Here is a 14545-nt window from a genome sequence, read left to right on the forward strand (position 1 = left end):
GCGTAGGACCTCCTTTTTGGAATTCGGTTAAAAATAACATCTCGAACACCAGGCAGCGTCATCTATGAACATGGTTGTAAGATGGCGCTCCTCTCAATGACAGCTAGAATTTATAGATGGCTCTTTAGTTTATATACCTACCAATAGATGGAGCTAATTTTCTTTGTTTTAATTTTTATGTAATAATTTTCTTTTTTCTACGAAGCTCACAGATAAAATAACCTTAACCTTCTTTCTTTTAAAAATCATCAACAGAACAGAGTAAAAAGCATACTTGAATGAAAGTTATTGAAGATAAGCGATTGCCAAATCTCAACAATTACTCACAAAGATTTATAAACAGTTTTGTAAATTAATGTAAACACGTTGCAAGCTTTTGTATAACACTTTACTAATAAAATATATTAGTGTAATTATGAGCGTATGCGTATGTGATGAATGAGTGCCATAGAGGAATAAAATAATGCTTATGATTAACGAGAACCTTAGAACAATTCCTCTATGACGAGTACGAACTGGACTTGTTGGCGAGCAACACTACAGCTATTGTCTCTGGCTGGTAAATAACCAACCGACATATCGATTACCGATAGGTATATTATAGAGTTGTACCTAATTACATATTAATAATCGACATATCTTTTTGAAAGTATGTAATCGAATAAAGTTAATTTGAATTTATGATATTTTGTTCTTTCTGTTGTACTGTTTAATATCATGTAACTTAATATGTTATTAATTTAATCATGTTTATGTTAGAATTAGGGGTAAAAGAGGAAGGCTAATACCAATCAGATCAGCAAAGCTTTTGTGTATAAAGGAACGCTACAGTAACTACAGCAGTTAGGTAGAGTTCAGGGAATGCTTGTTGCATGTAGGTGTAGGATAGGCTTAGGGTTGGAAGGTAGGGGTAGGGTAGGGTAGGTGTAGGGTGGGAGTAGGGTAGGGTAGGGTAGGTGTAGGGTAGGTGTAGGGTGGGAGTAGGGTAAGGTAGGTGTGGGATGGGGGTATATTTTAGGAAAAATATCTAAAATACTATTATTTATTCGGTAATACATAACGTATGATTAAATATATAATAACTATTTAGCTAATTATTTATTTTTTATTCTTATATTTTATTCTTAACTAAAAAATAAAAAAAATGTCCGTATTTCAGTAAGAAAGGTTTTGTATGTTTTTAGAAATCTCAAAGATTCTGCTTCCTTGGAAGCAGATTAAAACTTTGCTTTTGTGCAGTCTGTACTATGTTATTTCATCATAGTTTGGGGAGGCGCTAGTAAATCCTTAATGCTACGGCTGAAAAATGCTGTTGTTTACTTATTAATTTATATATTTTTAATTTTGCTAAATCCAATCTTTATTTTAATTTTATTTACATACTAGCGGATGCCCGCGACTTCGTCCGCGTGAATCTCGATGTAAACTTTCAACTACCCCTACCCTACCCTACCCCCTACCATACCCTACCCCTACCCTACCACTACCCTACCCCTACTCCGTTTTCTAATTCAATAACAATAAAGCTCAAACGCTACGTTTTATTTAGAAAAAAATTGTATGGGAAAAAGAAAAGGACTATTTTTATCGTTTTTCCGGCAATTATTCGAATTTTTCTCGCCGTAAAAACCATCCTAGAACTTCAACGAACATTTAAAAAAAAGAATTGACCAAATTGGTCCAGGCGTTGTTGAGTTATGCGCTTACCAACGCATTTTGCGATTCATTTTTATATTATAGATTCTGTATGCTGTATGCCTAAAGCGATAATAACTGCAACACAGTGTCACACTATAGCATTACTATCGATTTAATGGTACTTATACACAATTTCTTATATGATAAACTGATTTTCTTTTATTTTATGCACTTCTGGTGTTATAATTTATCTAATAAACTTTATCTTTTCTTATCTTATTGATCGATTAATAATAATTATATTATTATTAATCGATAGTTAATAGTTGAGTTTAGCAATCACTGTACCATCACTAGTTAAACACTATTGAATTTGAAACCAGTATCCTTTTATATTTTTATTGTGAGTGCTTGCAGATGTTGACGCACTGATGCCTGACTGCTTGCTTAGACTATAATCACAAACATTATTAACAAAAAGACAAGTGACCACCAGTTAAGCAAACCGGGTAAGTAAGTAAGGTAACTAAGTTATTAGATAAGTAGGTACCTATAGGAAATTAGATGTTTAAACGCCTAGCATTTTTCTAAATATAAATTTTAATTTGACGTTTTTTTAACAGCGAATTTAATTATTATATATATTTTATATATAATAATTAAATATTACTATTAGATATGTTACTGCCTACAAAATCACTGCAAAAGTGATTCTAATTTAGATATTCCACTGAGCGCACACACACACACACACACACACACACTAAACACAACTCGACATTTTAGACAATATTTATATTTATATATTATTTGTTTATATAAGTAGGTAACTTTGGTATGCAACTAATATTACCTACTTACTAAGATAAATCTTAAAAATAAATCTTAAAGTATTTTTTGTCGCCTATTTATTAATATATATAAATATTTATTATATATAAATAATATATTTTATTTACAGAATCATGGGTAATTTTATGAGCGCCTTGATCGTGAACGCAATTGGGGCTACATTGATTTATGGCACCGGTGGACTGGCGTTGGGTATAGTGGGACCTTGGCTTGGCTTCCAAGGCGTTGGAATAATGGCTGGTTCACTGGCTGCATCTGCCCAGGCTTACTACGGGAACTTAGCTGCTGGCAGCATCATTTCCTTGATGACTGCTGCATCTATGGCTGCTGGCAACAAGTAGGTAAATTCTATTAAGTAATATTTTTACACCAACTATTTTGGGATATTTTATTAAAAAAATTTACTAGCGTGAATGAAATCTGTTTTTATAAAAATTAGAAGTTGATCCAAAGTTCACGTCTGTACAAACAATGTCAAATTTGATCCAAATCAGTTATTCGTCGTTTAGCCATGTAATGGAATAGAAGTACACTTACTTTTGCATTTTTGTTTTATTTTATCAGTATATACCTAAGACCAAGGTTTCTATACTCAAAGGTTTAAACCTCATATTAGTATGGTATGGATATTTGGTAGGTACAAATAAAAATACTTAGAAAAATAAAAGGTCTTGTAGATATGTACTTAATTACCAGATACAATAAAATCAGAGGAGTACTTACTTATAATACTTTAAAGTGAGTACATTTAGGGATCGATAATAATTAAGAATTTAAAAAAAAATTCAATACCGCAGCTGCTTACTTTTACTAGCTCATTTTTAAAAATTAGGTACTTGTACTACCCTTTATTAATTGCGCCATATGATTGTTTGACAAAATATGTACCTACTTAAGCAAGTGAAGCAACAACCAAAAAGCAAAGCAAACGCACCCTAAATTGTAAAAAAGAATAGTAAAACCAGTCTGGTTTTTAGTGACTCGCACAGCTTTTACTGTGTGTTGTTGTTCTATTTCTATGGATGCACTGCGAATTGCAACGAAACTGAATGAATTAGTTTATATGTGTAATGATTTTTTTTTTAATTTAAGGTCCGGGAACTGTAGAATATTTTTTATAACTGATTACTATCAAGTTAATTTGTGTGTAACAAATAATTAGGTAGTGGCTAGCTAAATTTTGGTCTGTCTTGAAGCTGGATACCTATTAATACTGTTCTTTTTGCACAGGTAACCACTGAAAAGGAATGGAAGAAATTAATTTTAAGAATAAAACCAATTATTTGTAAAGAAATAGCATTTTTTTTATTCACTCATTTATTTATTTATCTTTTTTATTTAAATTTTCAACAATGTTAATCTAAAAATAATAAATAAATTATCCTGAATTTCTGCAGGATACAATCGTCTGATCCTAACGATGATAACCCTATAAAAAAATACCGATATTATGGTATATTATGATTATTATTTTAAACAAACATTTTAATGCAGCAACACTATTAGAGGTATATACCCGACTCGTAGTGTATTGATTTTAGAGATGTACCTAATCTTAGCTGATTCATCGTACGACTAATTTAGGTTTAACGATAATCGATTTAAATAATCGGATAGTGTTCTGAAACACAATTATTATTAATTTAAAACCTTTACTTATTTTTTTTAAACAAAATATAATCTTTACTTACCTACCTTACACAGTGTGTACGTGATTTTGGCATATTACAAATCGAAATAAACCCATATTAAAAACGTTTGTTAATTCTATGTAAGTAGGTATTAATAAGGTAGGAAAGAAATTGATAAATTTTTGTTAAACGTAACATTCAAACAAACTATATTTTTAATAAATACATTTCCGTCGAATTAGAAGTAACTACATAATCGAATTTCAATACTACGAGTCTACGAGCATGATATGAACATCACTAGTGGAGAACGAATATAAAACGTGAATCGCCGCTTTATGTTTGACGTAGTTGCATTCTGAATTTCTGAACTTGCAGTACTGAGTACATTGTGCATTTGCGCAGTCTGTGTGAGTGATTTTTGCGATTTTATTTTATAATTAATTTTCATTATCTTGTGGCTCTCACTCAAGGAACATACGCATTACGCTCTCACTCGTTTACCTTCTGTATACCTACCAAAGAATATAGGTATACTCTCTTGATACCTACTAATTGCATTAGAGTTCAGTTTAGTTTTTCTGTGCCTACAATGTAAGTAGAAATAAAAAATAGAGTACTTATGTAGTAGTATAGTTATAGGTATTTTTTTCTATTAATAATCACAATTTATGTACCTAGTTTAGCTAATGAAAGTAGAGACTGAAATCACCCGGCAAATTTAAAAAAAATAATTATCTACTAATCTGTATTAAATAAACGTATAATTTGTGTGAAAACATTCTACTAATGCTTCTCTCCATTGCTTTTTGTGTATTAGCAATTTTTTGTTTTATACTGTTTGTGAATACCCAAGATTGACAACCATACCAATTAGCATTAGCAGAGGTCTATAGAGGATATAAAGCTCTCTAATACAAGTTCTAAATTATAATTTACAGAATCATGGGATTCTTAGCTGCTCTAACAGTGGGCGTGGTCGGTGGGGCCGCCATCTACTGCACCGGTGGTCTGGCTACAGGACTCGTAGCTCCGATGCTGGGCTTCGGCAGTGCCGGTATAGGGGCGGGCACTGTTGCTGCTTCAGCACAAGCCTATTATGGCAATCTGGTAGCTGGCAGTGTCATTTCGAAGCTGACAGCTGCTGCGATGGTTGCTCCAACACCCTAGGTAATTGTGAGATTTTTTTTTATATAAACAACTATAGCCTCAATAGCTCAATGGTAAGAGTTGTTGGACTCATCACCGAGGGGTGATGATTCCCGACTAGTTGGAGGGGAATGGTCATATTATACTAACTATATATATATATATATAGCGAAAATTCTTTTTTTTTTTAAACTAGCCTGATTCTAACGAAGCCCGGTTCATCTGAAAATTCGTTTTTTTTACAAATCCCTGAAACCATACTATTTCCGTGATAAAAAGTAGCATATTTTCTGCTTCAAGGTCTAATTTATCTCTTTAGCTTTCATCCAAATCAGTTCAGTCGTTTATCCATGAAAAGTTGATGGATACTTGATTGTGAGTTATAAGTATATCAAATTGAAATTTAAAATAAATTGTTTACTCGTAGCCATAAAATAATAGTTGTGTTGATAAAGGTATTAGGTATATAAGATGACGGTCATATTGGTTTAACTACTTTCCGGGTCTTTACATTGCTGAAATAACGATACAATGTAATGGCCCATTACATTTATCGTAAGCCATTACTAAAGCCGGATTTATGTCTGACGTGTCGTGATGTGACTCATCAGAACAGAATCGGTTTCATACATTTTGTATGAGTAAACGTTGCCATACAAAATGTATGATACCGATTCTGTACAAATATAAATCCGGCTTTAGTTTTTACGATAAAATGTATAGTTCTAGGATTTATTCTTGTTATTCACGTTAATATTATATCTAAGCAAACAATAAAAAGAACAGGTACCAACTAATTTAAATTTATTTTATAACATTAATAGAACATACTGAAGTATAGATTTTTTATGTTTCAGGTCAGCCAGAAAACATCATGAACTTGTTTTCGATAAATTGAAAATAAAGCTTCATTGAAATATAGCTATGCATTTTTATTTTATTGAAATTAATACCCAATAGCGGTTTTTAGGGTTCCTCAGTCCACAAGGAACCCTTATAGTTTCGCCATGTCAGTCTGTCTGTACGTCCGTCCGTTCGTTCGTACCTATGTACAATATAAATTAGAACAAATTATAAATCTTGTTGATTTTTCATGTCTTGCTAAAATGACCGGATGAGTAAGGCATTAAAGAATAACAAATATACGCATTTGTAATATGTATTTTTTGTCTTTAATATATATGCATAAAAACAAAACTACTACTAATTAAATAAAACTATAATTATATTTAAAAAATCAAACTAGGTATTTAAAACTATAAAAAAATTTAAACTAATAATTAGACCTTATACCTGTTACTTAATACCTAATATATAATAATTATTGGGATCAAAGACATTTTCTTCTTTTTCTCTTTGAAGGACTTTTCATTTGCTCACATGAATATTTGTTTAAGAAAAGTTCTTCATAAATGGTACAATTCACACTTGGACTTAAAAATTTAGATATTTCCTGATACAGGAACATTTTATATGAACTTTCACTTTGATGAGTCTGTGTAGAGACACATCTCTTATTATCACGATGTTCCCGTTTCTTTCTATGTTGAGAGGCGTCTTTAGTCCATTTTTTCTTAAAATCAACAATTTCTTGTGAATTTTGCGCTATTTTATTCAGCAAAGTGCTTTCCATTTTCTTCATTCTCTGCTCTAAATAGGCAATTGTACTATCTTGAACACTAGGCAAAGTTTTATCTTCTGCTTGAATAAGTTTATTTTCTTTAGGTTTAATTATATTATTTTCCAACGCCATATTTTCTTCATTAACACAGATGTTTGTTGAATTTTCTAAATTAGTAGGATTTTGTGAAATTTCACAATGCTTTCCCGGTTCATCTAGCTTATCAAGACAGGATTCTATTATGTCTTTTAATCGCATGTTAAACTTTCTCTTTTTTTCAATTACTGCACTCCTTTCTGGTGTAACTTTATTTTTGATTTGTGTGGATTTTTTAGTGGGAGACTGTATTCTTTCTGTTATATCTAAAATCTGATTGCCTTGAACTTGTTCATCTTTGGAAGGTAGAGGATCGAATTCTGCATTCAAAACTTCCAAAATTTTCAGTTTGTTTGATGGTTTACAAACAGATTCTACTTTCAATGTATTATAATTGTGTGTGAATAAAGGTTCTTTTTTAGGAATGTACCCTTTATCTGGTAAAGTCAAAGGGTGGGATGGAGATATCTTTTCAAATTTTCCAGCAATGAGACCAATGTTTATGGGGTCTTCAATTTTTTTTTCTGACAATATTTTTACTTTAGGTGCTATTTTAATAAAATCTTGATTAGAATTACAAGCAGTGCTAGCTGTACTTACTGATTCAATAACATAAGAATTTCTTGGCACAGCACTATTGTCTTCTAGGTTTAGGCTTAAGTTTGTATGAAAATTATTTATGTTTTGTTCCAAATTTAACTCTTTCCCTAATTTAAGTTCATTACTTAAATCTGAGTAAGGAGGCACTACCAGCATAGGCTGTACAGTTGCTTCTTTTACCTTTCTTGTAGGTAAAGAATATCTCAAATTATATGGCTCAGTTACAATTTTGTCTTTACCTTTAATAAATGAACTAGAGTTCAAATTTATACCAGTTGCAATAACTTTGTTAAGATTAATATTCTTTGGATTATATCTAGCATCTACAAATTCATTGTTGGTTAAAAAATCTCCATATTTCATAGAATAAATTGATTTTTTGTCATTAACATCAAATTCATTTTCAATATCTTCAAGAAGAATGGGAACGGGATATTCTTTGGGTTCCTCTGGTTCCACAAATTTACTAGTATCACAATAAGGACCATTTAGTGTCGGTACTGCATCAAATGTAAGTTTGTCTTTCTGAAACATAAAAATGAATAATTTATATGGGGTGTCCCATAAATAATCAACCAAACACAACAAAAAAGATACCTCATCTAATGATCTTAAAGTAATTAGTTAGACATTAACTACATAGTTCTGCCCATGTCTATTGTTATGTTTCAGATTTAGTTTAGACACTTAGTACTATAAAGCTGAAACTCTTCACAGGTATCAACAATAACAACTCATGTTCAGCTCACATTTGAGCGAGAGTCTCAGAATGAGGGGTTAGGCGAATAGTCCACCACCCTGGCTCAATGCAGATTGGCAGACTACAAAAATATAGAGATAAAAGAAAATTCTCAGGTATGCAGGTTTCCTCACAATGTTTTTCCTTCACCGCTTGAGATATGTGATATTTAATTTCTTAAAATGCACATAGCTGAGGTGCATTCCCCCAACTCTAATCTACCCCTAAAGAATCAAAGGCAGAGGTCATATCCATTGGGCTATCATGGCTCTCAATATTATAAAGTAATGATTTAGAATATTTTTAAACCGATAGAAAACTACACAATATATGTGTTATAGGCTGTTTGCTAGTCATTTATGTACAAAGATTATTATGACAACTAAACTGCTAAGACAAGGAATGCCTCTCCAGCATCTGTCTTTCTTGACGTACTTGAGCTTGAAGCACGAACTTGAGCACCTTCAAGGCAAGAGTGAATAGGCATCTAATAGGCACACATGCTTTATCTTAGACCTCATCATTGCTTTCCATCAAGCATGGTTGTAGTCAAGCGCAAGCCTATATAACTATTTTGTCTGGTGGGAGGCTTTAGCTGTGGCTAGTTATCACCCTACCATCAAAGACGTACCGCCAAGTTTAGCGTTTCCGGTATGATGTCGTGTAGAAACTGAAAGGGGTGTGGATTTTCATTTCCCTCCCAACAAGTTAGCCCGCTTCCATCTTAGATTGCATCATCACTTACCATCAGGTGAGATTGAAGTCAAGGGCTAAGTTGTAAAGAATAAAAAAAACTTACTTTATAGTTCATAAAGCACTCATTTAGGAAATGGTGCTGGCATACACATCTATTCTTTAATTGAGACACTGTAAGATTGAGGAAATCCAGCCTCCGGGAGTTTACCAGCCACTGGTAGCATCTGACCTTCTCAAACACAGGGAAGTGGAACATATGAGTCTTCCCATCTGACTTAACATTGCAGTTTTTATATGTACAGCGGCATCCACCCATCTTGAAAACTCTGCAACAATGCGAAATTCATTATTTTATACATTTTTAATTTTTTTTTCGAGACAGCCCAGTTGATATGAACTCTGCATGCAAATCCGGAGGGCATGGGTTCGAAACCCAGGGCATGCACCTCCAACTTTTCAGTTGGAGGTGCGGAACGTTGAAGGAAAAACATTGTGAGGAAACCTGCCACTCTGCATTGGGCCAGCGTGGTGGACTATTGGCCTAACCCCTCTCATTGTGAGAGGAGATTTGAGCTCGAGTGAGCCAAATATGGGTTGATGATGATGATACACATTTTAATGAATGCTCAAATGTGAGCCATGATAGTTCAGTGGATATGACCTCTGCTTCCGATTCCGGAGGGCCTAGGTTCGAATTCAGTCCAGAACATGCATCTCAAACTTTTCAGTTTTTCTTCTTTCCTTTCCTTTCTTTTCACACTTGGCCATTAAAGGTTGGCCATTATATGTAATAATAACTTTTCAGTTATTTGCATTTTAAGAAATTAAATATCAATATTTTCAATTCAGTATGTTTTTACAATGTCTTTTTCTCATCACTAGATATATTGTTGACCAATTGTAATCCCACAGATCACGTCGCTTGGACATCACTATTAATATTAAAGTCATCTATTGCATGTCTTAGGTTATAAATTACTATAGTTTTTGAATGGTCTTGCTAACTAAGGTAGCAGTCTTTCTAACATTTGACAAGCCATGGAGATAAACAGTGGCCCCTTTACTTCACTATTAAATACTTAATTCTGTTACTCGTGTGTGATGCGAGCTTGAAGCAACCATGGAAATCTACCGACGTCGAGTTAAACAAAGAACTGATTGTGGATCCTGTACAATGTTGAAGATGTGTATGAATTTACATAAACGCACGCTTGGGCTCACAATCTGCTTGGACTTCAGAAAAATATTCACAATTTGTCGCGTACTCACTGTTTGACCCCTTTCAATTTTGCAACAAACTTTGTTTATTCTAATTTGTATAAATAATACATGGGTCTTGTATTATAAAAAGAAAATGTTTTGTCATTAACGACTAACGTTACATGGCTTCATTAATTATTTAATTGCGATATCATTTTTTGATTTTTAATTTTTTAGATTTACTTAATGCTTCTTGCTTGATGAATGATGGCTGACGCTTGTCAATTGTCAATGTCATTGTCATACTTGCCAGTTGTCATGAGCAAAACCACAGACATCAAATCACTTCGTTGCAAACTGACACTGACAATCCGAATTCCGACTCTGAAAGATTTTTTAACTGTGCCTACGTTTATTTAGAGCCAGCCTTAGACCATTAATAACTGGACGTGGTTCGCTAACCGTTACCCCTCTGGCAAAGATCAAAAATCTATGATCTAATGCGTTTATAAAAACTGTTGCTACAGAATCGATGTTTCATTGTTGTAATCGTTTTCGTCGTGTAAGGAGCTCCCTAAAAATGCCAGTTTGTGTAGTTAAATGGCATAAAAAACGGCCAAAAACTTGTAGTTTAGTAAAAGATAGAGTAACGTTTCATTTGAAAGTATTTAAACCTTAATTTTATCAAATTTTTAATAAAAACAATTTATAAAAAGAATCGATTCTTTTGACGAAACAGCCAAACATCGATCAGTAATCGAATATTCTATGTATTTAATCTGTGGATAGTCTAAGCAATGTCACAGTAAATATGCAAGCAGTAGTTTGACTTCAAACTAGAGGTTGAAACGCGAGCTATACCTCAATTTCAATTTCAACTTACTAGTTAAATAGATTTTATTAATTAGAAATAAGACTAACTCACTTACATACTAAACTTAAAACAGATACACTAACTATAAAACAGTTACTCTTATTAATTGAAAAACTTGTTTAATGTAATAATGTAAGGAATAATAAAGGCTTTGAAATTGAGAAAAACATAAGGGATTAAAGGGCTAACATAATCTACGGAACCCTACACTGCGCGTGGCCCGACACGCACTTGACCGGTTTTTTAATATTTGGTCACGTAGTGTGGAAGTAATACCTAGATATTTTAGCAGACACCCTGCGGTTTTCTCGTAGGAGGAATACTCCTAGCCTACGAGCACCGACTTCAAAGTGATCAATAGGTAGAAAATATTATAATGTTATTTTTTCTTTTTTAGTTCCTTGGGTATGGTATTGTAGGTATATGGAGTCGGTTGTATTTTTTTTCAATAATTATTTATTAACCCATGTGACAATACATACTTTTTGATCATTTCTAATCCATTAGTTTCTTAATGAATTACAAATGTGTTTTTTTACGGTCCACCCTTGTATACTAACTGTTGAATTAATGCATTACGGTGTAAGTTCTTTAATTATATTGATGGTCAATTGGACTGATGGTTGGTATTATATGAAATTAATGTCATAAGCGAAGGTCACACGTGTCTATTTGATGGAAAAATGGTTTATTGTTTCGGCAAATATTGTCATTTTTTGAAGATTTTGCGCATTTACTACCTGACTGCAAGCAGGGTTATTTTAATTTTTGTGACATGTTAGCATAAGACTGCGAAGTCGGAATCGGACTTTGATGGTAGTAGGTAAATAGGTACTGTATTTTCAACCGACGAAAAACGGAGAGAAGGTTATCAATTCGACGTGTATATATTTCTTATGTATGAACACGCGTAACTTTATACTTAGTTTTGGGTAGTAGGTTGGGGGTATATTTCGAATATCCCATATAAAGGAAAAGAAAATAATCCCAATGAATGGGATGATTGAATAATTGTAAATTATAATTACGCATAACTTTTTATAGTGTAGTCCGGCTTTGATAATTCTTTTTTAAAATCAAAATTAGCCCCATATTAATTTGAAATAAAAAAACGTTTCTAGTCTCGCAGTTTCGCCTGCGTAGTTCCCGTTCCCGTGAGAATACGGAGATAAAGTAAAATTTTCAAGACTCAAATAACGGGGCTTTTTAGTGGTAGAAGAATTTTTGAAATCGGTTCAGTAGATCACCCCTACAGTACAGTACCAAAAATTTTACCTCTATTAAATATTTTAGCAGACGCCCCGCGGTTTCACCCGCGTAGTTTCCGTTCCTGTGGGAATATGGGGATAAAATATAGCCTATGACACTCACACACACCTCCACAACACTCGCAACAATAACGGGATCGTGAACGAAAAGTGGCTTTCTATTGTTAAAGAAAAAAATAAGCCTAATTAAAATAATCGATTTGATTTCATTTAAAATATTAGCATAGAAAATCAAATCGTGTCATTTTAAAAATAAGGTGAGATTGTAGTCAAGGGCTACCTTGTAAAAAAAGTGCATATCAACCTAAACCCCACGTTATCCAAACATGCCAGTTGATTAATTAATTATTTATCTGCAAACTCTATTTAATTGCTACCATCAGTTATTCATGCAGCTAATGTGATTGGACCATCGCTTAGTAGAAGTTTACATTTCAAATTTATTGCAATTTGTTAGTTCACACGAACATTCAACATCAACTGCATTCACCACTACCAACTGCTTGTTCGCAAAATGATCACTAACGATATTAAATATAGAAATGCTATTCATGAAATATATAACACGTTTTCACCATTGACATGGCTTTTGAAGATATTTTCTTTGGATTGTGTTCGCTGTGAAGATAATACAAGAATGAATAGACCATCGTACTGGCTCATATTTAGGGGTGTATTAGCAGTTGCCATTCTTATTGGTATTAGTGTGTATACTCTATATTATAAAATTATTTGGATCTACTCGGATCTTGTTACATCGGTTTTATACACAGATATGGTTCAGATGGTTTACGACATATTCCAATACTTAGCAGACTTGTACTTCGTGCATAAATACGGATCCGATGTGTTCCACGAATACATTCTGCATTATGCTTACATAGACGGAACATTCGGAACGGAGTACTACAGCAGTGTCAAGAAACGGATTATCAAAGTGATGATTTTCATAATATCAATGTGGGGCTCGAGTAACTTATGCGATTATTTAATTTGGGTCAACGGTTTCGGTTTTCTCGCTACAAGTGTATTTTCCGTGGCTTACGTGTATATGTTGATCAAGATACTGACGAATTTACACGTAACCCTGCATGTCTTGCAAATAGAAAGCAGATTGCGTGTTATGGGTGATTTGATCCAAGATTACTACTGCGGTACAGTGTCATGCAAGGCGAAGATCGAAGATGCTGTCATCAAGAGGAATTGGTTCTACTATAATAAAACAAAATTATCAAGGCAGTTGTACCCGAATGTTACGCGTCAGGACTCATCCGATGTAAAACGGTTGAGCAGATGCTATTTGTTGCTGACGGAGCAAGTTTATTTTATTAACAGAATGTTTGGACTGAGGGTACGTCATGATAAAGTTATCCACCTTTTCTTGTCTTATCTTAAGGAAATTGCTGATTTGACAAATCCTGTCATATTATAGATCGTATTATTGCAGAAATGTTGATTAATATCCCCAACAGCGTTACCAAATTGCGCTTGATTACGTACCTACGTACCACAACTTTACCACACTGACAACCACTAGAACAGCACGGAGGCGGACAGTAATCTGAATAAACATAATAGTAGGGAAGCCCGGGATGCTAAATTTGCAGTTACTCGAGCGTCATGCGGAGCGATTGCATTTGGTAGATTAAATTACAGGAAGAATAAATGGTTATTTACTTTTTTCGCTTTTAGCGGTGGAAAAATAAATTACAGACTTTAAAAGCAATTTTTATTACTTTGACTTACTGAAATTGTCATGAAATTTTAGCAATTAATTAGGAGGTTATTTCCGTCAAAATAAGCAAAAAATTAATCGCGCTCGTAACTCGAGAACTAAAATATAAGGGTTTTATTTTGTAACTTTAAAACCCTCCCATTCCATTACGTTACGCTCAAATCGTCAGATTTTCGAAATGTACAGTTTTTAGCTATCACCTCACCTACCTTATCTTAATCTGATGAGCTGATTGAGTATTTCTGAAGTTAGTTTTTTTTTGGTTGCCCTAAATGTACCCACACATATTAACGGCTCATACTTGCTGGAGGTACTCAACAACGTGCAAGGTATAGTTCTTTAAGTTTATCTGCCGCGCTCGAGTAACTGCAAAAATCCCGTCTTCGGCTCCCCTACTATAAAAAACATAAATTCATGCGTTACATTTAGTCGAAGTAAATTCATTA

At 33.3% G+C, this 14545-nt stretch overlaps 2 protein-coding genes across 5 annotated transcripts; one reads left to right on the forward strand and one right to left on the reverse strand.

The window, feature by feature from the left end:
• The first annotated feature begins 1986 nt into the window (after positions 1-1986).
• Positions 1987-6191, forward strand: LOC112049251 (uncharacterized). The gene is made up of 4 exons (XM_052885341.1): positions 1987-2147; positions 2600-2827; positions 5063-5291; positions 6128-6191. The coding sequence occupies exons 2-3, from the start codon at positions 2604-2606 to the stop codon at positions 5289-5291; spliced, it is 453 nt and encodes a 150-aa protein (XP_052741301.1). The 5' UTR covers positions 1987-2147; positions 2600-2603; the 3' UTR covers positions 6128-6191.
• Positions 6192-6415: 224 nt separating this feature from the next.
• Positions 6416-10511, reverse strand: LOC112049252 (uncharacterized). 4 transcript variants are annotated; one of them, XM_024087067.2, is made up of 3 exons: positions 10292-10511; positions 9126-9348; positions 6416-8112 (listed from the first exon to the last, which is right to left on the reverse strand). In XM_024087067.2, exons 2-3 carry the CDS (start codon positions 9336-9338, stop codon positions 6601-6603), a joined length of 1725 nt encoding a protein of 574 aa, XP_023942835.2. In that variant the 5' UTR covers positions 9339-9348; positions 10292-10511; the 3' UTR covers positions 6416-6600. The 4 variants fall into 4 exon arrangements, with proteins under 4 accessions (XP_023942835.2, XP_052741300.1, XP_052741299.1 ...); XM_052885340.1 differs by lacking the exon at positions 10292-10511 and adding an exon at positions 10232-10248; XM_052885339.1 differs by lacking the exon at positions 10292-10511 and adding an exon at positions 10115-10236.
• Positions 10512-14545: the final 4034 nt, after the last annotated feature.

This window comes from Bicyclus anynana, chromosome 14, assembly GCF_947172395.1.
Source record: "Bicyclus anynana chromosome 14, ilBicAnyn1.1, whole genome shotgun sequence".
Taxonomy (NCBI): Eukaryota; Metazoa; Arthropoda; class Insecta; order Lepidoptera; family Nymphalidae; genus Bicyclus; species Bicyclus anynana.